This window comes from Tachysurus vachellii, chromosome 22, assembly GCF_030014155.1.
Source record: "Tachysurus vachellii isolate PV-2020 chromosome 22, HZAU_Pvac_v1, whole genome shotgun sequence".
Taxonomy (NCBI): domain Eukaryota; kingdom Metazoa; phylum Chordata; class Actinopteri; order Siluriformes; family Bagridae; genus Tachysurus; species Tachysurus vachellii.
This window is the reverse complement of record NC_083481.1, coordinates 5,990,733-6,017,033: the sequence shown is the minus strand read 5'-3', so window position 1 is coordinate 6,017,033 and position 26,301 is coordinate 5,990,733. Positions and strand designations below refer to the sequence as shown.

The 26,301-nt window shown below is 37.0% G+C and overlaps 1 protein-coding gene across 1 annotated transcript in view; it reads right to left on the bottom strand.

The window, feature by feature from the left end:
- LOC132837926 (metabotropic glutamate receptor 7) overlaps window positions 1–26,301 on the bottom strand; it is a 218,721-nt gene that overhangs the window by 59,623 nt on the left and 132,797 nt on the right. Inside the window, exons 6-7 of the mRNA XM_060857929.1 lie at window positions 13,776–13,976; window positions 2,552–2,697 (exon numbers count right to left, since the gene is read on the bottom strand). Coding sequence (XP_060713912.1) covers window positions 2,552–2,697; window positions 13,776–13,976 — 347 coding nt within the window. The remainder of the gene's footprint in view (window positions 1–2,551; window positions 2,698–13,775; window positions 13,977–26,301) is intronic.

The window sequence follows — 26,301 nt, the reverse complement described above, 5'->3', positions numbered from 1 at the left end:
TTTTATTCATCAAAACAAAGCAAGAAGCAATCAAGAACAAAATAGAGACATAGCTCGAAGCTTTAGATGTTTAACAGCAACAACAAACTACTAACACCAGCAGATGCTAGGAAACCCAGATGAGAACACACAGAATTTATCTACAGACAATAATCCAGGGTGAAATGTGGGGGATAAATGAAGAAAGAGTTTAAAGTATTTAGGAAGATCTCCACTGGTAACTTGTGCTCTAGAAAAAGCATCAATGCAAGTATTGTATGTATGTATTATACATAAGACAAGATATATTTGTGTTATCTTACATATAAGTTTTAGCAAGACTGGCCAAAATAGTGCTAAGCTACAAGATAACTTGTAGCTGCAGTCCATAAATCAAAGCCTTGGACCAAGCATTTAGCTTAAAATTTGATTTTATACATTAAATAATTGCAAATGAACCTTCTTCAGTAACACGTACTATATGATGGCTAATTGCAGCAAACCTAAATGAAGCAAATCTGCATCCGCTGTTATACACGATCAGAGGAAAAGATAGAAAAGGTTTGCCAGTTCTTTCAAAGGATTTCACAGACTGTCTTGAAATGCTTGATGAATTTTAATAACCAGAGGCGAACGAAACACTCATCGATGTATCAACTAAAGACCACAAAGCTCCCACATATGGTGCATATTATGAGTAATTAAAGTGAATTATTTAGTGCTTGGCCCCATCAGGAGAGAGAAATGTCATTGTGTAATTTATGGCTCTTATTGATTTTGCTTTAAGGCAAATCTGTTCACACTAACACAGACTTACTGTAAGAACTCTCGCCTGTGATTTGTCAGAAGGTGATTGGTGATTGGATTTCTGATTGGTCAGTACTGACAGCATCACTGATGGACAATAGATTGATGTTTGTAGTAACAAATGATTCCCATGGTGTTGTATGGTGGACAAAATAAAAACAGTTTGATATGATGCAGAGTTTTGTAAGGAGTCTGTGAGTGTAGACAGATCTACATTACAGAGTTTGTATCGCGGATTGTATTTCCCTGGCTATTGGACTGTGCTTGTTTCTGTTTGTGCTCTCTGTTTTGGATTTGTTTGCCTGCCCGTTGTTTAAATCCAGCTGGTCAAATGGCACGTCATCCATATCACATTAATGCCCTCCACCCTGTTCACCGGTACTGACAGGGGAGCCATAATGTATCTCACTTATCGACACATTTACCTCTTTGTTACAGATGCTGCATTTCCTGTTTAATCCCGAATTTCTTGACAACTCTGCGGTTGACCGTTCCTACTATGTCACGACAGCTTTTGAAGTGCAATTTGCTCCTCACAGAGTACATTTAGCAGGCACAGTTTGAACAGTAATTTGAACATTCAAATGGTAAGATGCATTGCAAGTATTTTTTGCTATCAGTTCCTGTTAATATAGAATGGAATAGAGAATAGTTTGCTCAAGTAGATAGACTGTTCCTGATAATTTGCCCAGTGTATACATACATATATACATACTGTATATGAATACATATGTATGTATACATCGGGCAGGACATATATATCATACCATACTTAGCTGTATGTCACGTCACTCACTCACTCACTAATGCTCACATATATATATATATATATATATATATATATATATATATATATATATATATATATATATATATATATATACATGAGTGAGTGAGTGACGTGACATACAGCCATTTATGCTGCGGCTCCCGGGGAGCAGTCGGGGGTTCGGTGCCTTGCTCAAGGGCACCTCAGTCGTGGCCAGCCCGAGACTCGAACCCACAACCTTAGAGTTGGGATTCAGACTCTCTAACCATTAGGCCATGTAATAGGAACACCTGTTCTCATTCATGCAGCATCTAATCAGCCAATCCTGTTGTACTGCAGTGCATAAAATCACAAAGATACAGACCAGCAGCTTCAGGTAATATTCACATCAACCATCCGAATGTGATCTTATTGATTATAACCGTGGCTTATAACCTGGGATTTTCACACACAAAAGACTTTACTATAAGAAAAATTGCACAGTGATTACGGACCCATGAAGGCCACAGCCTATTTTATTTGCGTATTGTTGCTGAGCATGTGCATCCATTTATTGCCACAATATCTTAATAAACCTATCTTGTAATGGTTAATTGCAGCATGATATGTGCTAGATCACAAAGCGAGAGACGTCTCAAACTGTCAGTGTCATAAACATGAAAATGAGTTCAGCATTCTTCATTGTGCTTCCTAGTCACCGGATCTGAATCCAGTAGAAGATTAAAGCCTTTAATATCAGCATTGCTCAATTGTTCTTGGCAGTGTTGGCAGTGCCGGAGTTGTGAAATCCACACTATAATGCATAGAGGCTGTTTAAATACAAACAGAGGTGCTTCCTACAGAAGAGTGTTCCTTATAAAGTGATCAGGAAGTGTATATACTAATGTAAACAAATAGAGTGTATAACTGTATTGTGATGCCAGCAGATTAGACAATGTAGACGTAGACGTTGTGTTCCTTTTCAAATTGCAAACTACCTCAGTAGACTGTACTCACATTAAGCTGGAGTGATTCTGTCCACTGTCCGATCCCTCTATATCCCGGAAAGCTGTTATTGGAACTGGAAGATTGGTACTGGAAGAGATCGTACCGCCCTGGCGCATCTCCGTTCTGGTTAAACGTCACCGAAGTTGAAGCGCTTCCTAAAAGACAAAAAAAGTAAATCCAAAATTAAAAGGCAACATAGATTCATTTTGGTGATAATGATCATCACGGTGTGAATTCAGCACAGTAGATTAGACTTAGATGAGAAAGTATGGAGATCCAATTGAGCAGGGAAATTTATATGTGGCCCACGCTGTTCTGCTTTCACATTCCGTCACATGCTTTTTACAGACAATCGCAAACACTTTTCTCAGCCGAGAAAAGGGATAGAGTCGAAATCTGCACTCTCTGATCTTCCCTTGTTCTGTTTTTGCCAGGCTATTATACAGGCTATTGCTTGCTCAGAAGACGTTTATTCACTAGTCTCAATAGGAAAAGTGTTCTTTTGTTGTGGTTAGGAATAAAAAAAGAGCAAGCAGCCCTTGGGTGAGGAGTTTGGGCCTGACACTCTTTCAGGTCCCTTGTCTGCTTTCTTGGAAAAGCTGATGGTTTGGAACAAAAACCAATGACAATGATAAGGTCAGTCTTTTTACTTCAGCTGAATACAGATGAAGATTTCTCATTTGTACTCAATTTAAGTTGGGTTTGGAGAAGTGCGAACAGAGCTTGCAGCTTTCTTGGTATAGTTCACATCATTAGAGGATTAAAAACATTTTATAGAGCTAATTATGGTAAATTTGATCAATGCATTACTGTTAAATGAACAGATGTGAAAAAAAAATGTACCTGTCCTACATTTAGTCAATTGACCAAGACATGGTAGGTGGATGATGGATGATTTTTATGGCTCTGTTGTAAATGTGCAATACAAGGCAATTATTTTTACATAAACCTCTCAAAATTTGTGGATTTTACTATAAGCTAGTGTGCACCAAAGGAAATAACAACATTTACATTTAGAAGACAGATGCATTCAAATTACATATCAGCAATTTTGATGACATCATTCTGCACTTCTGCTTCACATTAGTTTTTCTGTCCAATCAAATGTTCTCTAGAATCTGATTTCTCTCACCCCCAAAATGTTAAAACACTTTTGCCAATGTTGGGCAAAAGATATCATATCAGTAAGCATGTCTGTAAGATGGTTAAGCAGGAAATGTTTTACATTTTTTCACTTTGAGGAATGTCCATGACACATTTGTTCTGATGACCCGAAATTTCATGCTGATCATTCCAATCAGTTAGACTAATGATTATCTTCACTTTCCAACCTGATGTCAGATATCTGCCCTCTTGCCCCATTTTATTTAGCTCTTCAATTCACTCACTCACTCTCACTCACTCACTCATCTTCTACCGCTTATCCGAACTACCTCGGGTCACGGGGAGCCTGTGCCTATCTCAGGCGTCATTGGGCATCAAGGCAGGATACACCCTGGCCGGAGTGCCAACCCATCGCAGGGCACACACACACTCTCATTCACTCACGCAATCACACACTACGGACAATTTTCCAGAGATGCCAATCAACCTACCATGCATGTCTTTGGAACAAGGGAGGAAACCGGAGTACCCAGAGGAAACCCCCAAGGCACGGGGAGAACATGCAAACTCCACACACACAAGGCGGAGGCGGAAATCGAACCCCCAACCCTGGAGGTGTGAGGCAAACGTGCTAACCACAAAGCCACCGTGCCCCCCTCTCTTCAATTCAATCAATTGAAAATAAAAAGCTTTATGGTTGAGTTAAGCATCTCTTCACTAGTGTGAAGCAGCAGCACTTTAGTCCTTCACTCATTTACAATTGTACACTAACTCACAGCTCCCTTCAAAAGAGATTCTCACACTAGTTTATTGTTGATTCTCACATCTGTTTATCTGGTTCATGAATATGTTTCTGGTCTCTGGTTAAGGTTTTTTCAGAAGGGCATCTGGTGTAAAAACCTGTGCCAAAATCAAATACAGTATGCATATTGGATGATCCATTGTGGCGACCACCAAACCGGGAGCAGCCGAACAGACAACAGCATCAACTAATATATAAAGTCTATAAAGATTTGGCCTGCTAGAAAGTGTTCTCTTGGTTCTCTGTCCAAAGAAAGGCTATCTAAGTTTCTGTCCAGGATTTTGTAGCAAGGAACCTTTTCTAGCACCGTTTCATTTCAAGAATATTTACAGACACAGTTCTGATTGGGATGGTATCTGTACCCGAGAGACTTTTCTGTGCATAAACCAAGTATCTGCATAAGCCTTGTGCAAATTACAAAAGCAAATGTTGGACGTCAAACATGTCTTGGCTGTTTAACTACATTTGGAGAATTGTGTAAATGAGGATTTTTTTTTCCTTTCCCTTTAATGAGCTGTACAAGCTGACAAATCTCTCACTGTTCACACTTCTCCACCTGCTCTGATCGCCAAAAATGTGACAGTGTATCCTGAGCTTATCGCAGCCACCATTGTTGTATGTGTCGACCATTTCCCAAAAAAGCAGGGCAAAAAAAGAAGGTGCAGCAAAAAAAAAACAAAAAAAAAACATAAGGGCCAAGAAGCGATTAAGGCGTGATTCTGAATCGCTACACAAGAATGAAATGGCTGTGCCACACTGAGCCACAAGGGCTGGGCAATCTGCTGCTGAGCTTTTTGCACTTCATTATCCCCGCGCTGTAGTGCCACCTGCTGCAGTTTCGGCTTTTAGTCAGAGAACCTGCGGCAAGAGAAAATGGATGCACAGAGTGTCTCGCTCATCTCAAAGAGTCAGTGTGACACACAGCCAGCAAAGTGGTAACTATTCTTCTCGAGAACTCTTTGTCAGCAATCGTGGCTAAATTGCAGCTTCAAAGTCATTCATGACGTCTCTGTTAACTAGCCTGGTTACGTGGAACATCACAAGCGGTTTGAAGGAGCAATTTAGCTGTGTTATTGGCATGAGGGAGAGATATTCATGATACATGAGTAAAGGATGAGAGAGAGAGAGAGAGAGAGAGAGACATCATGAACCATAAGAAGAAAAATAGTGGAGGCTGTGAGAATTTCTGTCACATAAACTGTAGAGCCAATATAGAGCAAAGTTTGTAGTGATTATTATTCATTCATTCATTCATCTTCTACCGCTTATCCGAACTACCTCGGGTCACGGGGAGCCTGTGCCTATCTCAGGCGTCATCGGGCATCAAGGCAGGATACACCCTGGATGGAGTGCCAACCCATCGCAGGGCACACACACTCTCATTCACTCACGCAATCACACACTACGGACAATTTTCCAGAGATGCCAATCAACCTACCATGCATGTCTTTGGACCGGGGGAGGAAACCGGAGTACCCGGAGGAAACCCCCGAGGCACGGAGAGAACATGCAAACTCCACACACACAAGGCGGAGGTGGGAATCGAACCCCCAACCCTGGAGGTGTGAGGCGAACGTGCTAACCACTAAGCCACTGTGCCCCCTAGTGATGATTATTAAAATAAATAAATAATAAACAAACAAACAAAAGGGGGGTTATTGATATACAGTGGTGTGAAAAAGTGTTGGCCCCCTTCCTGAATTTTTTTTTTGCATGTTTGTCACACTTTAATGTTCCAGATCATCAAGCAAATTTAAATATTATTCAAAGATAACATAAAGATAATAAAAGAATTGTTGTAATTCAGCCACATTGGAGGGTTTTTGAGCATGAACTCGCCTTTTTAAGGTCACTCCACAGCATCACAATAGGATTCAGGTCAGGACTTTGACTAGGCCACTCCAAAGTCTTCAGCCATTCAGAGGTGGACTTGCTGGTATGTTTTGGATCATTGTCCTGCTGCAGAACCAAAGTTCAGTTCAGCTTGTGGTCACGAACAGATGGCCTTCATTGTTTTTCAGGATTTTTTGGTAGCCAGCAGAATTCATGGTTCCATTTATCACAGCAAGTCTTCCAGGTCCTGAAGCAGCAAAATAGCCCCAGACCATCACACAACCACCACCATATTTTACTGTTGGTATGATGTTCTTTTTCTGAAATGCGGTGTTACTTTGATGCCAGATGTAATGGGACACACACCTTCCAAAAAGTTCAACATTTGTCTCGTCAGTCCACAGAGTATTTCCCAGAAGTCTCGGGGATCATCAAGATGTTTTCTGGCAAATCTGAGACGATCCTTTATGCTCTTTTTGCTCAGCAGCAGTTTTCGTCTTGGAACTCTGCCATGAAGGCCATTTTTGCCCAGTCTCTTTCTTATGGTGTCATGAACACTGACCTTAACTGAGGCCTTTTTCTGTTGTTGTGGGGTCTTTTGTGACATCTTGGATGAGTCGTCACTGCGCTTTTGGGGTAATTTTGATCGGACGGCTGCACCTGGGAAGGTTCACCACTGTTCCATCTCACTGTGGTTCACTGGAGTCCCAATGCTTTAGAAATGGCTTTATACAGTAACCTTTTCCAGACTGATAGATCTCAATTACTTTCTTTCTCATTTGTTTCTGAATTTCTTTGGATCTCGGCATGATGTGTAGCTTTTGAGGATCTTTTGGTCTACATCACTTTGTCAGTCAGGTCTTATTTAAGTGATTTCTTGATTGTGAATAGGGGTGGCAGTAATCAGGCCTGTGTTTGGAATTGAATTCAGATGTGATAAACCACAGTTATGTTTTTCCCTTGATAATAAAAACATTCATTTAAAAACTGCATGTTGTGTTTACTTGTGTTATCTTTGACTAATATTTAAATTTGTTTGATGATCTGAAACAAGCAATAAAATAAAAAATCAGGAAGGGGCAAACACTTTTTCACACCACTGTAGGTTAAAAACAATAAAAGTGTCACATTATTATTATTATTATTATTATTATTATTATTATTATTATTATTACTACAGATAAGAAAAAAAGACACTTTGTTTTTTTTTAATTATTATTTAATCCACTTCCTGTGAAAATGTACCTACTGTAAGGTCTTTTGACTTTATACTTAACACAAACTGAAATGTATGTATTCATAAATGAGAACAAAAACATGTCAAATATTTGAACAATTAAATCTTGTTACAGATATAAATCCAGCAAAATCTTAATATTAATAATTAATAATAATAACGTAATAAACATCACTGGTCACGACTGGACAGGATGATTTCACTTAAACAAATAGCAAAAGTTTACAGGGCTAGAATGAAAACCTTACATACCAACTAGCTGTCACTACAACTAACTAATAGACATGTGGAAATTTCAAGGAACCTGGATATGTGTGCTGAGCTTTACAATCACAATGTGAGCTCAGACTACTGATAATGACACGAGGATAAAAAATAGAAAGCCATGTGAAAGATAGATGGAACAGACAGAGAAATAGGATTCCAAATTAAACACAGTAACATACTAATACAATCCCAACCTCCCACCATCTCACCCAAACATGCAAATGAATTCATTTTCTGTCTTTTTTTAATTAATATAAAGGAGTTGCAGGATTACCTGAAAGCAGCCAGAAGAGCAGTTTGAGAGTAATGAACACTGCACCACAACCAAAATCAGCCCATTTCTAACACATTTTAAAATGTATTGTTTTTTTTTTGTTTTTTTTTATTAATAAAGATAAAAATCTAGAAATAAAAATATAAATATTTGGCAAGATTTCCAGCTTGTGTTTTTTTCAAGAAAGGGAACACCTCCAGGGTTGGGGGTTCGATTCCCGCCTCCGCCTTGTGTGTGTGGAGTTTGCATGTTCTCCCTGTGCCTCGGGGGTTTCCTCCGGGTACTCCGGTTTCCTCCCCCCGTTCCAAAGACATGCATGGTAGGTTGATTGGCATCTCTGGAAAATTGTCTGTAGTGTGTGATTGCGTGAGTGAATGAGAGTGTGTGTGTGTGTGTGTGTGCCCTACGATGGGTTGGCACTCCGTCCAGGGTGTATCCTGCCTTGATGCCCAATGACGCCTGAGATAGGCACAGGCTCCCCGTGACCCGAGGTAGTTCGGATAAGCGGTAGAAAATGAATGAATGAATGAATCTGGTGAGAAAACATTTTAAAATGAAAACAAACTCAAACACACTGAGTTTCTACTACGTTTGATGGTGCTTGTATGGCCTAGCCAACCTCCTAACTTTATTTTGTACACGTGAATCCAACTGAGAGACCTTCATAACCTTGGGGAATTGAGGGAATAGACCAATGAAACCACAATGCTGCATAAACTGTATTAGTTCTCAGACATAGACTTCTGAAAGCTGTAATTGACAACAATGACTGTAATAATATTCTGCATTTTAAGAAGTGGAACATGTATATTTTTTTTTACATATATGCTCTGTTATTACCTAGTAAATGGTGCACTTTTATATTCAGCTGCTAGAAATAGACTTCACACATGTACTTTTCAGTTGTACTAATTGTTTTGTTTTTTAGGTTTCACACTGCGGTTGATGAATTTATTGGAACAACCATCACCATATTAAAATGTTGGGTTTTTTTTCAGGTTTTATAAGGTTTGGGGTTTTATTCACACAAAACTTTCAGTGAATAAGTTAAATCCAGAGAATTTGTGGGACTGTCAGAGTGTTACAGTGATGATGAAAAGAACGTGTAATGTAGAAAATGTTTAAACAGGGAAGCTCCAAGTTTTAAATGAAGGGACAAGACAGAAAAGAAAGATCTCACAGTGTGAAGGGGGGTGGAAGGAAAGGATAGGTCAGAACTATATAGTAGAACAAGATTACTGAATGCTTTAGAAGAAGGATTTTGAACCGAATACATTTTTCATGGGAAGTCTGTGAAGATTTTGGTTTCAGATGTTGTTTTGACAAATGGATTTTTCTTCTAAAAATGCTGAAGAAAGTCCGTAAAGTGTAAGATTTTCTGTTCTTTTAACAATGGCACACTGTCTCGGTGGTAAGAATCCAAAAATAAATAAATAAATAAATAAATAAATAATAAATAAATAAATAGAAAGCAGATACAATGGAACTAGACCAACAACATCATTTTAGTTGCATATGATTAATGTACTGAATTTTTCCTCTGACCATATATTAAGATTTTAAGATGTTAATCTTACAGAAATATTTGTTTTAGTGTTGGACCTTCTACATATATCAAGGTTCATTAGTATGCACTGAGGTTTCTCAGTTGTTTCATGATCTCGCTCAAGGCTACGGTTTTGAAGAACCCTTTGAACGTTGAGGAAAAAAAAAATGACTGTAAGCCAGCTTCAAATGAACGATTTTTCATCTTTTACTAGTAAATAATCCGGTGATATAAATAGAAATGATGGATTTTAGAAATAAAAGCTGTTGCTAGTCAAATTGTCATTGTCAGTAATGAAGAACTGGATGCAAGTTAAGGTGTAAGAACAAACAGACTTGCTAGCTACATCACCTTCATAGCTCCATAGCACATTTGGAAAACCAAATAATGGGCAAAATGGTTGATTGACTTGATGTGTTTTTTTTTTTTTTTTAAAAAAAAGAAAAGTATGAATATGATCAATTGTGATCTCTTAATTTAATAAAAATGTGTATCTAGACAAAACACCCTAGATGGTTTAGACACATGACACACTTTGACATGTCAGTATGTCTTGAAATGAAATTGAGGCAAATAAGCCTTTATTAACACCACATATACTTTACATTACAGCACAGTGGAATTATTTTCTTCACATATCTCAACTGGGGAGGTTTTGCTCGGATTGCAGGAGCAGCTTGCTCAGTTGCCCAACAGTGGCAGCATGGCAGCGCTGGTGCTTGAACCCTGTCCTTCTGATCAACAACCCAGAGAATTAACCACTTGAGCCAGCACTGCTCCTGGGCTTTCACACTATCAGCAAGTTTCAGCCATTTTTATCCACACAGGCCACTCAAGCACTTGTTCAGTCTCTTGCCATTTAGACTGGACTACTGCAACTCACTCCTGGTAGGTCTACCTCTGAACGCAGTCTGACTTCTTATAAATAAACCAAAATGCATTACGACTTGTTTTCAACCTTCTGGTTGCTGCACATGTCAGACTTAAAACACTGATGCTCCAGTGTCCTCTTACCTCTTACCTCCCAACACCTCTTAATGTACAAGGCACTCTATGTACTGTATGCATCAAGGCTCTTCTCTTTTCTGGTACTGAGGTGTTGGACTGAACTTCCCCTTGAACCCCTGAACAGGCAAGTCACTGACTGTCTTCGGGTGAAGACCTACCTCTTCCTGAAATACTTAAACTAGCACTTATTATATTAAAAAAATGTTTGTCTGTGTGATATTCTTGCTGTATTTCCTCCTAATTGAGCTTTTAAGGCATGGTATTCTTGATGTATAGGATAAGAATACAGAGGATATGCATTTATCAGTTTAGAGCTGTGTTATTCCTGTATTGTCCTGTTATGATTGTACTCAATTGTTACAAAGCCAGATGATCAAAAAACTAATGTAAATTTAGGGTTAGTAGTTTTTCTCACAACTTTATCCATACACAATTTCCTGCTCGCTGGAAGCCTAATTTATTTGTAAGGCAAGTTTGTTCATGTGTGTTATTGAGCTTCATGCTGTGTATCCGTCCTCATTATATTCAATATTGAATACTGATGATGTAGAACAGATAATACCACCTTTTCAATTTGCTACTAAACCATAATTACTGCTTGTTTATTTCTTTGCTGGTACACATATTGCATTCGAATGTGTTATACATCTAAGGGTTAAGATATCCAACCTAATCTTTTGCATGTGTTGTGTATAGAGGCATTGTTTTTGTGTTCCAGATAGCCCATGACGAATCATCAGTCATAAAGTTCGTATGTGTGCTACAGGAAATGAGGCTGGGGCTGTCGAGACACGTTTAATACATTTGGATTTATTTGTTGGTACATCTAATAGGAGATGTCTGTGCTTACAAGGAGAGCAACTTCACAGCCAGTTGAACAGCAAATGAACACCGTTGAGAGTCTGGTCAATTTTATTAAAAAAGCAGAGTAAGATCTGCCCAGGTAGGATTCCCAAGCAGGGAGCTAACCCAGCCACTGAAGAGTTAACTCTCAGTGCGGGTCCGAGCCTGGATAAAAATGGGTAGGTTGCATCAGGAAGGGCATCTGGCTTAAAACCTGTGTAAAATCTAATATGTAGACCACGTGATCTGCTCTGGCCACCATGAAATGGGAGCATTAGAAGGAAAATAAATAAATAAATAAATAAATATTCGCTACATGGACTTTAAGTTGACTTAAATGCATGGAAACAGGAATTAATACTGCAATTTTACTGTGAGATTTAGACTTTGGATTTTGGCCCGTTTAACTAGTACAGTACAGTTCAATGTACAGTAGCCATCACCTCATCACAGAAATTGGACTCCAACTCACAAGTATCACAAACAAGACCATAAAAGTCCATACAAACATGGACTACATCAGAATATGTTTCCCAGAATGCACCTTTACTTACTTTTTTACAGTCCCAGGCTCCTTTATCATCTGTTCCCAATTCTATGTTCACCCAAAGTCAAGTGAAAAGTGAAAGTTGAAAAGTTTCTCACACAAATACTGATATCGCAAAATATATGGGCAGTATGTTTTAACTTTTGCTTCCAAGCCTATCTTCACAGATAATGGTTTTCTTGACCTGCTCTTTTCTGCCCTTTCTGGTTGTTGACCTGTCCTGTCCTGACCTTGATCATTGACCCTTGATCATTTGGATTCTGTTCCAATGTGTTAATATACCCGCCTTATCTGCAACTGCATCTGTCTGACAGAAACTGAAATTTGAAGACAGTGATCTGAATACAAATACAAAAAAAATCATCGAGGCAAATTATTTGCCTCAAAGCTTCGTTTAGTCAATTTACTGTAACTCGTAAAAATGTATGTTTATTCAGGCTATATGTAGTGACTATAAAGAACTGTAAATCAATATGGTGGCTAGTTATTATGTCCCCAAATTAGCTTCATTTTGTGAAATCCTAAGCGTCATTCATGTTCATAGTGTCTCACACACATGCAGCCTGATCATGATGCCCCTTGAAGAAAGACACGCAGCTGCAAATATTGCACTAAATGGGTTTGGTCTTTTCAGTAATTAATGTATGCAACTATAGCAATAAAAATGTATTTTTTAAACAGCAAACAAATTAGTTTAGATGGAATAATCAATAGAGTATTCGATTACTAAAATAATCGATAACTGCAGCCCTAGTAACACAAATAATCAATAAAATAATTAACAGTGCAGTTTCCTTTAAACTCCAGAAGGTGACAGAATTTTTTACTAAAGACATTTTTCATCTTAGGGACCAATTTGTTCATGGAAATGGTTATGAATAAACTTGACTGAGCAGAAAAAAATTCCTATGATTAAATGATAAATTCATCAAATAAAATTCAGCAAGTGAAATAATTGATAAAATGTGCACCTATTACGATTTCATATGGTTACATTTCCACAAAGATTTGGCCATTCAGTGCATTTAATTCAAGGTTGGCTATCATCCAATTCATATAATCATCATATTAGTTGTTTTAATTTTTCATATCAAAAAGTCTCATACAATTACGTAACATCGTCTTACATTTGGCAGAAATCCAGATTCTTTTTTGTGCTTGGGTCTTAACTGGTGTTTAAACTGGTGACCCAGGTGCTACTAAAAGAACCTGGCTCAGAAAGTTCTGGAAATCTAAAAAAAAAAAAAAAAACGGAGTTTGGTGGAATGAACTGTGCACGACTTTTGACTGATGTTGACAATGCTAAGTGTGATCTCACTGAGGGAGTGAATATCTTGTGTAATATGTCATAAAGTAAGAATAAGAGTAAGAGTTCATTGGGCTACATGGTAATTACATAAACATGTTATAACAACTGGTATAAACCTACATAAGCTTTTATGAATTCTTATTCTAATAGAGGCCAGCTGTAAAAAAAATGTACTTCAGTAAACAGATCACATCAGCTTTTATTTAGTCTTCCTTAAAGGTTTGTCTGCTTTTGCAGGTAAATAGACAAAATAAGGTTTTCCATAATGTAAATATTTTGTCTATCTCGATCTTCTGCCCGACTGTAGCACAATTATGCAAGTAACAGTCTGCAAAGAACAGAGTCACGATAGCAAGGATCATGCTTCAATATTTCAATATTACAAGGCTGACGCCTGAGCCTTTGTTCATGTCTCACCACATGATGTTCCTTGTGCCACGGAGATGTTTTTTTATTCACTCACCGTTGAAGTTAATGTTGCGGATGTATTTAAGCAGCTTCTTGCCCCCGGCAGCTTCCATCTCAGGACAGATGCCTGACTGATCAGGACACAGATCTTTGTGCATGTTGTGTAGGGCGTGTGCCATGGCGTACACTGCATCGATCACAAACTGCACCTTCCCCTCCTGCTCGTATTTGGAGTCGATGCCTATCCGTTCCTGACCTGAAGAGTAAAAAGAGAGAAAAAAATATTTCGGTTTATTTAACTACATTTAACTTTATTCACAACCACCACATTGTCTGAATCTTTAAAAAAGACACTGTACACTTAGTATCCCATCATGTTGAACAGTAAATCATTAAAACTCATTTTCCTAATATACATATTATTTTCCTTTAGAAATGATTTTTTTTCCACAAAAGTATCTTTTTTATTCATAACTAAAAACCTCGTTTTATATCTTTTTTTGTTTGTTTGTTTATAATTAGATTAAAATTAGTTTTTTACTATCTCTATAAATCTCTATGTAAAATAATCTTACAAAGAATTTATGTTCATAATTGTTGAATTGATTTTAGAATTTACACTAAAGATAAAATATTTTATAACTTAAGTATAATGTATTTACTTGACTAGCCAATCATGATCATTTGCCAACAAAGTATTATGTAAAAGTTTTTCACTTGAAAGTGTCTTTGCATTGAAATGAATAGCGCATAATAATTAGAACATCAAAAGGCTAGATTTTTGGTTTTGTTAAAAATGCAAATATATCCATATTTAATTAGACTGTGCCTCATTTGCATAAGTACATTGTATAAATGTCAGCAATCAAGTGGAAAAGATTATAATTATGATTATGTTAAATGCTGTTTCAAAAAACTTCCATAAGCCGTTTGTCCATAAGGCAAAATAAAATCTGTAAAAGCCCTTGACAGAAATGTACACACAGAAATTTACAAGCACGTTTATAATCAAGGTTATGTATGCTTGTTTCTTTGCCCTGTATAGATAGCAATGTCATCATCTGCCCTCATGCTGTAAAAGGCTCTCACTACATCACGCTCGTCCTCTGCCCAGTCTCATAAACCCAAGGTAACCCACGTGATCTGTAAAACTGCTCTAAAAAATAGCTCAACAAAATCCATAACATTTCATCTTCATCGAAAATCGTTTGGGCCAAATAATCAGACATTATAAATCTTACAGCTTACATCAATTCTGAAGGTTGATAGGGACACTTGGATTTAAATTAGTCATTATAGAGTGAGACCCACATTAGACCAAATGTTAACACTTTATTTTAAGAAGTACGCAAAAAATTTACTTATGTACAAATGTTTCCACAAAATGTTCTAAAATATTTTTGTCTGCCTTCGCTGGAGCTAATTGGCCCCCAAACATGTCCCAGCATGACAGTGCCACTGTGCACAACACAAGCTTCATGAAGACATGGTTTGCCAAGGTTAGTGAGGAAGAACTCAAGTCCCACTTAACACCTTTGGGATGAATTTAACCGCCTCCTCAGCCAACATTGGTGCCTGACCTTTCTACTGTTGTGACTGAAGGGGTAAATTCCCACAGCCAAGCTCTAAAATCTAGTAGAAAACCTTTTCAAAAGAGAAAGATTTGCAGTGTGATGTTCAAGAAGCCCATGAGGGTGTGAAGGTGAGGTGCACTAAATGTTAATGTTACTAATAGTAATTGGTACACTGCATTGCTATTTTATAAATATATGTTATCTATTAATTTTGTCATTACTATGAATTATTGCTATTATTTAGTATATATCACAGTAAATGCCTTCTGAACTGCCTTCAGCTGCTATTTCTACCTCCAATGAATTGTAAATTTTTCCTGAGCCTATTATTTCTGATTAAGGTGTAATACTCGAACATTAGGTGCAATATTTGTATATAGTAAATGTGTGGTGTTGTGATGAGAGGTGCGTTGGGGATCAGTGTGTTTGCTCTTAACAAACAGCAACGCATGTAAATACTGTATGTATATATGGTGAATAAAATTCTGATTCTGTGCACATACTATACTCTAACTAAAAAGCTCAAATAAAGCTTACATAAAGTGTGTGAATATCATCAACAACAGAAAATTTGTTGATGAGATTAGAGCTGGTTTGAGCTGACAGGAAGGCCATGGAGAGCAGAAAAGCATCTTAAAATGCACCAAACATTGAGGTGGATGGTCTGCCACAACAACAGACCACATCAGGTTCCAGTCTTGTCAGATAAGTGGACTCTCTGGTTCACTGAAACTATACAGCTGAAGATTGAATAAGACCAGGTGATGTTTCACCTGCTGCGTTTCAGAGGTTAGTAAGAGTGTTGTATTTAATGGCATGTACACTAAAACATGGCAAAAACCGGTCCCTATCCAGCACTCATCAAGGCGTTTTAAATATTCACTAAATTCCGGTTGGTGTATCAGACAAGATCTAAAGTGTTGAGGAGTCTCAGTAGGTTTGGGCTATTATCTATGACACCATCAAAAGGAACCACCAAAAGAACAGAAGCTTATCGGGACTTAATTAAAATGCTTTTAATCTTCCCCAGTTGCACACTTCTTTTCCCCCAGTGTTGCACTGATACGGAAACAGTTATTGTGTTATTCACAAAGGGCTTTTTCAAACAGCACAATTTCTTATCACGATCTATTTATTATTATGGTTTTTTTATTTTCTTTTACGTCCGCCTGCACCACAGGGTGCCAATAACTGAAGGAACTCACACGTTAACGCTTGTTAGATTCCATTAACTGATTTTTCCTCTAATCTCCAAAAAATTATATGTAACTCACTTTTATGTGGCATATACAGTGCCTTGCAAAAGTGTTCACCCCCTTCGGGTGTTTTTTGAAATCGAAAATCAATCCATTTAAATTCAAGGTTGTAATGCAACAAAATAGGAAAAAGGCAAATGTGTGAATACTTTTTCAAGGCACTGTATATAACCCAGAAATATTGTAAGCACTAAAATTTAACACTTGTTTCCTATTGACCGAGTAAAAAGAATAGGGATCACTGCAAATTGCATCCCTAGGGAGATTACAGCATGATTGCCCAAGGTACACCTGAGGTATATCTTTGCTGCCCTACAGCAAATTGTACCTTTTTCCTTTTTTCTTTATTTTTTTGCAATTTTCTTTCCAATCTTCTGCAAATTAGTGGCAGAGCACTCCTGCTTTGACACTGCTTGCCCTCCGAAGTCTCCCTGGCGTCCTCGGGGAATCTCGCCAGCTGGCCTACAGTAAAGAGACTTCCCTTAAGCATATGCCAGTTAACTTAATCAGTGCATCTGAACTCAAAATACTACTGCAGAGATGCTAGCATGGGGCAAGGTTAAGTCCTGTGGTGAATCATGTCCTGGTTCCTGACAGAACCATCTAGCTGAGGACATGCACTTTGAAATGGGATTCTTGTCAGGGAAGTTCTGTGGCTTAGACATGAAAGATGCCTGAGGAAAACAGATCCAGCAGGTGAGTCACAGGTTACTACGAAGCGAAAGAAAGACTGGAAAATGTCTGTATTTATAAAAGGCCCTTTAACGGAAAAAAAATTGGAGGCACGCTTCTTTTTTTAAAAAAAAAACAAAACAAAACAAAACAAAACAAAACAAAAAAAAACATGAATTATAGAGCATCTGGTTGAGACTAGAGGTGTGCATATTTGATCAGGACACAACAAAATAGTGGCACGACTGGGAGGTTTTTGTTATTGTTGTTGTTATTTTAAATAGCATTTATACCTGCATCATTAGTAAGTTCATGATAAGGGTTACAGTGCTTTAAATCAGTAAAACTCATTTGTTTACATTTTGGGAAATAGTAGCAAATAAATTTGTTAAAAAAGATCACAGACAAGTTCGAATAAACTAAGAATAACTAAAATTGATGCATATTTTACTAGACACCAAATCTGAACTGGAGTGATATAGCTGATGCTAAGGAACTGTCGAACCTGACTTTAAACACCTTGCTGACAGTTTTGGGGTTTTGCAGTGGTGGTATAACGGTTACGGCCAAATATAATGTTAAAACAAACAAACCTCTCTGGTTTAGGCCATGCACACTTAAATCTGAATTCAGATAGGGATCTCAGTTTGGAGCTCTAAAAACACAAATAGATATACAGTGGCATTGTGTTACACCCCTAATACACAGTATATTTTGGGTCAATTTTGTGTTTGAGCTCTAACTCTCATACTATGACCTACAAACATGACCAACACAAACTACAATCTCAAGCTCTACACACCAATGGCACATCCAGTCTCAGAAACACACTATCATTTTACCAATCCCTTGTTTTGTTTTGTGTTTGCTGGTTGAAATATATTACAGATCTTTGGGCTTTGTTGTTTCTGGAAATTAATTCCAATCACCTCAGGCTAGGAACAGCATCCCACTAGCAAATTACTGATTGATTATTACTGATTACTTGTTAGTGTTGTAGGACTGTCTCTTTAAGCTACTCTTGAATCAGAAATAATTTATAGCTGTTGATTTGCTCCTCTACTACTAAAGCAAATGTGCCTCCGGACCCCGCTTTTGTTCTGAAACAAACCGACGTGGCCGTTTGCCACCACCATGCCGCACCGTCCACAAAACAATCCTTCATTCACCACAGTTCTATTGATCTCAAAAATACCCACAAGGCCTTTCATAGTTAATTAGCGACTACTGTTGTGCTAAGTGGGAAAACTATAAAAGTGAAGAAAAGCTCCCCTAAAAAAGGAGTGAAACGTAACTAATTATCTTTTGTTCACGATATTACATACATGCTGTCAAACATGTAATGATCAAGCTTTGTTCAGTTAAGAGTGACTCTGATCTTTGCTTGCTGAGGAAGAAAATAAAGCGGAAGAACGGGGGTGTTTTCCTCTCAGAAATACATGTAGAAATGTTTGTCATGCTCATTATACTAATAAGATAAAGCAGTACAAGGCATCATCAAGAATGGAAGTGATCATCGAAGGCTGGGTTACATAGATAAACCCACCATGTAATTATGATGAATGGATGGATTTGAAGAGACTGACGAGCAACACAATGAGGCCCAAAATGGCACCCAAAAAGCACCTCACTTCTTTTTCTACCTAGAATTTTTATCCATACCAAAAAGACTATACCAACAAGCTATGTGTATAAAAAAACATTCTTACCTAAAACCTAAAATGGCATGAATATTCTGCGACATTCCATAGTTTTTAAGAGCTTTGAGCAGAAGCTGATTTGTTTTTCCCCTGGGCTGATGTATAACAGTGAACCCAGGAAATAAATGTGTGCTCCAAAACAAAATCTAAATGTCAATAGACATATGAGTGTTTATGAATGTTGTTATATTGAATGGCAGACATTACAAATATCAATAATTTCGTGTCAGGCCGACTTGCAGTGTCGGCACTCGTAAGTATTTTTCATAGCAGTGACATAAAATATTAGATGGATTGCAGGGATCTGATATGCACAAAGAATAGAAGGCCAATTTTACAAAAACTGTAAGGCAACAAGAGTCTTCACAGGAAATATTTCTCTCATTATAGTTCTTTGTATAGTCTAAGAGGATATACACAATATAGCCAAAACTATAAACCTTTGTACAAACCATCACACCCTTCTCCAGACTGTTATCATATAATTGGAAGCACACAATTGTATTGAATGTCTTTGGATGCTGTTGCCTTACAGTTTCCCTTTACTAGAACTAAGGCTGGCTTCAGACTACATGATTTTATGGCATTTTATGGGCCTTATTTTCCCCCTCCAGTAATTGTGGGGGTTTGTCTGATTTAAAGCTTATTAATCAAGTGTGGTGTCAATATAATTATTTTACTGCTCTTGATCGAGACAAACAATAGCCTATGAGTCAAGCAGCACAGGAAGCCTCACCAACCAAGTATTGCATACCTTTGCAGCTCACAAACATGGCAGTGCATCACAACACATCCCAAGCCAAATGAAGGATTGATAAGGAACACAAGTTTTTTGAATTATGGCAACAATACGAGTGTCTTTTTAAAGTATCATGCAAGACATGCCGCAATAGAGTCTCCCAGTCTGGTCAATTCGTCTATTGTGTGCGATTGGAGGATTACAAATGTTAAAATTTGTAAAAAAATTTGAAAATGAACTCATGTCTGTGGTCTGCCATGTTTTTAAAATTGGTGAAGATATGAAAATAGCCTATTGTGTAGCCAGTAGAAAAGACCCTACTCATTTCCAGTTGAACAGTGTTCCTGTGTAGAAAGTGAATTCCAAGAAGACAAGATTTGCCAAATTTAGAGACTCAAATAACCTGCACCAAGACCTGACCTCTACCTCACTGGACACTGCTGATCGCTCTTGCAGCAGAATGGGAAATTCTCCAAGGCTATTTCTCAAGATCTAAAGAAAAGCCTTTTCAGAAGAGTGGATATTAGTAACAGCAAAGGGGAACCAATAAATCAGAGAGGAAAATGGCTAGACTGGTTTGAGATGACAGCAAGAATGATAATCTGAACTGTTAAACTGAAATAACCAGTCTTTACAACTATGATGAACATAAATCATCTCAGAAAGAACAATATCTAGAAACTTTGAGGTGGATGTGCAACAACGGGAGAAGGTTTCTTCAGGTTCCACTTTTGTCAGCCAGGACTCTGAGATTATAATAGGCACAGGATTAAACAAAACTGTACTGGATAAGACCAGAGGATGTTTTTCTGATCTTAAACTGTCTAGTTTCAGTGAATTCCCAATATACTGTAACTCTTAACACTCAGATGTTACATAAGATTTTTTCTCTGCAATTGAAACCTATAATGAATCTCCTAAAAAGCATCTTTCCAAAGCTTACAGTACATTGACTTTCATTCTTCTGGATTAGGATAAAAACACTACAACAACAACAACAACAACAACAACAAAAAGCAATTAATAATAATAATAATAATGATAATAATAATAATAATAATAATAATAATAATAATAATAATAATAATAATAATAATAATAATAATAAATAAAATAAAAGATAATTTGAATAATAATGTATACCATAAATACATTTCATGTTTAAATGAATAAATGAATAAATAAATCTAAAAATAAATAAATAAATAAATAAATAAATAAATAAGAAAACTTACTGCCAGTACCTGATTAGTGTCTCTTAAATCCCAACATACATGATCCATGCATGTGAAATCTTTAAACTGTTTAAGCAGGGATTTATGAGTACTCTAATTATCGATATAAAATCTGCACAGAGGGAAAGATTATTGATAGCTTTAGCTCATAAAAATGCCGGCTGTCAGAAGAGTTAGGTAGATCAATAAAGAAATGTAATCTGGTGCTGAATGCAAATGAAATACAGTATACTGAACATGTAATCAGGGACGTGATGTTTTCTTTTCTTTATTTATTTATTTATTTATTGATTTTTATATGAAATGGAAACAGTGTGAAGACTATATCCTCTGTAGCTGTATAAACACCACCTGTAAATATCATTCACACTCTTGTAGCCTGTGTAATATTTTGCTTAAGAAGCCTGGATTTTACTGCAGTATGTTTTAATTACGAAACAACTAAAAACGGTGAAATTAGTGAATCTCATTGACTTAAATATATTTTAATCATTTAACCTCCCCACACACACACACAATATAATATTTCTACATCAGAAACGAGTTCGGTGCCAGTGCTGGGAGTAAGTATGGTCCTCAACTGCTCAGTTGTACAAAAGAGATAAGCTGTTGTAAGTTGTAAATTGTAAGTCTCTCTGGATAAAGCTATAAACTGTGTTTTTTAATTGCAATATTGCGAGGTAAAAAATGGCCTGAAAACTATTGTCTGCTCCTGTTTGATTCGTGAAGAAACACAATTTTGCATTTACCTTTACATTTACAGCATTTGGCAGACACCCTCATCTATAGCGACCTACATAAGTGCTTAAGTCTCTATCATTGAATGCATGAGCTCTGATTCACTAGGCTACAGACTTAATATACCACGAGCCTAAATCACTGTTCAAAGTTTTATTTCCATATTCCATATTGTCCATCAAACAGCTTACCTCTGCCATGTCCCTATACTTCCTGCTAGTGCTGATTGAAGTCATGAACATTTGAATATTCATTCATATAATGCAAGTGATAATAATAGAATGAGTCTAATAAATAAATAAATAAATAAATAAATAAATAAATAAATAAATAAATAAATATTTTCTCTCTCTCTGGGATGCTGATAAAAAACAAAACAACATCATAAATAAATAAATAAATAAATAAATAAATAAATAAATAATAGACCATGGATCGATTCAGCACAATAATTAATTAGTTTCTTATTTTTTTGTCACAGCCTCCATGATATAACAACACCATGTCAAATAAAATTACAAGACACACAGCGTTTTAATATATAGTAGATTTCCATCAGGTTATTTTCCATAAATTAATCCAGCTGCAGCGCTCTGTACACGCCGTGCCTAAAGCTCAACTTCCTTCTCCTATCCTAGGCATTATTTTTATCTAAATTATCAATATAAAACATATTTGCCGTACATTGAAAAAAAAAATGTGTTCAGTCAGATTTAAGAAAAAATATTATGTATTGTTTACATAAAAATATTTTTAAACAAAATGATTTCTTTGCATATACTTCATTAATATACACTTAATTAATTGAATTTAATTTAAAGAAGTTTCCTAATTACAAGATTGAATGATGTACTGTAGTGAGTGAGCGTGATCAATTCATGTAGTATTAAAATAAACCAATTACATTAGTATTAAATGTATTATTTGTGTATATTTAAGGCATTTGGCAAACACTCTTATAAAGAGTGACTTACATTTTTATCTCATTTTATAATTTAGGGTTAAGGGCCTTGCTCAGGGGCCCAGCAATGGCAGCTTGGTGGACCTGGGATTCAAAGTCACAACCTTCCAGTCAGTAGTCCAAAAACACTAAGCTACCACATCCCCTAGTATTTGTGTACTGAGTGTTTAGTATCAATATAGAATTAAATTTAGGCAACATATAACGTGCATGGTAGAATAAATTAGTGGTAAAGTGTCTGTTGGTGTTAGATTTTACTCAGGGCTTTAAAAACACACACTCAAATCATGTTGGATGTATAGAAATGAATTGTGTTGATGCAGAACTGACATATGATTAAGCGAGCTTTTTTCAGCATATATGAGCTGATAAGAAATTATATCTTATAAGAGTAGTGAAACCTACAGTATATACACTAAAGCAGAATGTTTCATAATGAAACTGTTGTTTTTTTTTTAATCATATGTTAATATCATTGATGAACATTATTTCTAATATCTACATTACCTTTCCATCATTAAATCAATAAAAGATTTGTCCGTATGAAGTCAGTTAGAAGTCAATCCATGCTACTTTTTACGAATACTCCAAGCTGTTTAGTGCAAAACCTGGGCTGATTTGAAGGGGTCTGTATTCTGATTTCTTTTAATTAGGGTCATAATTACCGTGAAGGCAAACCGGGACTGCAAGTTGCCAACATTCAAGCTGGAGGAAGGCACCAGAAGTCTGGAGAGATCAGTCCGTGCAAATTCTCCCTAACAATCTTGTTACCTCTTATTAGTGGGGAGGAGCAGCAAACAAGCCAAGCGTGCAATCATCCGTGCACTGGAATGAATCCAACGCGAACAAAACAACAAAGAACACAAATTCAACACACTTTCCAGCCTGGGTTCTGTTCATAGTTTGCAGAACCCTAGATATTCAAATATGACTGGAATAAAGTAAAAATAAAATGCTTAAAAGTTTGGGTGGAGAAGATTCTGGTGCAGTGATACAGTTCCATTAGTCAGTAAGGGTTTAATAAATATTGAGCACATTCATCTTGGAAATGAATCTGAAGCTCTGATTTAATAAGATCACAAAAGACTAATACTAAATTGTGTGAGTTTGCAAGATTTTATTTATTTATTTATTTTTTTAATCCTGTAGGACTTCAGTGTGCACTTCTACTGTGATCTTTATGAGAAGATGGAATTTAAATTACGTTTCTATACTAAATACTTTGTAAATAATTGAAACACATAAGAAATGATCTTTCATAATTCAAATTTTAACATGAATAATTCATTTTGTAAACTTTTCCAGCTTAGCGTTATGTGGTGTTCTTTAAGACCTCCATAGCGTTGGCAGACAAGATAAATGTCAGTTAGCCAGTTAGCAAATTATAACAACTCATTGATTTGTATTGTATTCTTTTAAAAAATCCACTTTCACCCTATTGATCTACTAGCGCAGCCTCTTTCCCTTAGAACACTGAATTATCCTTGCAACAGCAGCATGTGCACATTTCTCTTGTTGCACATTTCGATCCCTTGATGTGTTGAAATTGGCCCTCGCACTGACAGGGTCTCTGGGCAGATCTACAAAGCAGAGGTGCTGATGGCATTGCCAGCTGTTGCACAGCATGTCACTTCCTCCTCCAATCCTGAAATCAATCTGGCTGACCTCGAGAGGCTCTGCTAGTAATCACAGCGCAGAGCTAAGTGCATTGTAATGTGGTGTTAACAATGCAATAGAGCACACGGTTCTGCAGTCTTTGTAGGTTCAAGTTACAGAGTGCGGCACTGACCATGTAGAAAAGTACTATTAAAGTACATACCGAGAATAAATCTTTAATAGTTACTGGTTATCACTATTGCATTATTTCCTTTAACTAAAATAAATACTTTTATACTATTATTTTAGCACTAAAAACTGACCTAATTTGCAGGGAACACTATGGGCACGTCCAAATTGCCCCAAAATTAAAGGCAAACAAATACTTTCTAGAAATTTCTCTATTTTCACAATGTCACTTTCTTGGCTTGGCATCTGTTTATTCATCCATTCTCCCCACCGCTTATTCTACTGTGCTATGTTGAACCTGAAGTCTACCCCGGGAGGCTTGGCACACAAGGCATGGGACACCCTGAACAGGATGGCCATCTATCGCAGGTCACAATCACACACACAAATTCACACACTACGGACAATTTAGAGATGTCAATCAACCTACAATGATTTTGGACTGGGGATTAGACAGGAGTACCTGAGGAAGCCCTCAAGGTATTGGGGAGGACATGTGGCTGGTATATGTAATTATTATAATTACTAATGTAATTTGACTCGCATGCTGAGAATCTGGTTTTTGTGTCAAACATGGAATCATGACTGCATGGAAGCAACACTGCATTTTAAAGCTATATAACAATACAATCACAATACTGTGGCATATGCGACAGTCCCTCCAGGATTTTATGCAAAATTATAGGCAAGCTGAGTTGTTTGTGCTCTTGTTTTCCTCAATAAGTACTTGAATAGGCAAATTTGCCAGCACTGGATTCTTCTTTTAAACTCCTATCAGTGAAGCCCACGCAGACCCTGAGAGAACATGGGAAACGTCACACACAGGCTAACCCTTGATGAGTTCCCAACCGTAGACCCTGAAGCTGTCAGCTGGCACCATCACCCTGTCTTAAATGTGTAATATTATTCCAAAACATTTTCACAAAGCAATTTGTTAGCACTGAACCAAGACTTTCAACCCAGGTGCACGTTACACTGAGTTTGTATTTTTTTGCATGTTTAGCTCTTTTCAAGGCCTCTGCTGAATCATTTTGAGTTTCACTTGAGATTCTCTGTGCGCAGAGAACGTGCTGTCAGACTCATCCTACGCCGGGTTTCGTGGAAGTCAGTCAGCCTGAAATGGGTTGAGCAGAACTCATTATGTAATTGAGGGCTTTATTTCAAAGATGGAGCTGCTTTGTATTCAAATATGCATTTCTAGCAGGATAAAAGCAATGGGCCTTGCACAGTTCTGATGCTTTTTTGATAGGGAGACAAAAAACAGGAAGCATTCAAGGGCCTTGGATTCTCTTGCTGTAATTATCAGGGTTGACAGGCAGGTATCTATTCTATCTGTTAAATTGTCATATAGACTGTATAGTATATTGTGATATAGTGCATATTGTTTTCCCCCCAATATATGCATTGCATGGTTAGGACATGCTACATAGGTGTATGTATAGTGGTATAACATTCCCAGATGAATTATTGTCATGTCTTGGTGTTGAATTTATAATTCAATTCAATTCTAAAGGCTAAAACGGTGTACAAAACCCACAGACAATACACATGTTTACATGCTCGTGTTGCATGTTGCATCTAGTACTTGCCCGCTACCAGCTGCTTGTCTTTAAATGCCTCCTGTTGCGCATGTACAATATCAAGGAAAGCATTGTATAGTCCACATATTTATATTTATTTCTTGAGTGTATTGTTTGTACTGATGGCATAGCCCGTACCTGCCCCCTGCTTCGTTGTTGTTTTATGTTTTATGTCTGTATATATGTCGCACCATTGACCTGTGAGAAACGACATCTTGTTCCACTGCATGTCTCAACATGTAGCGGAATGACAATAAAGCTAACTTGAACTTCAATTCAATTTCAATGGGATTTATTTGTTTAACACTTTTAACAGTTCACGTTGCCTTGAAGTAGATTTA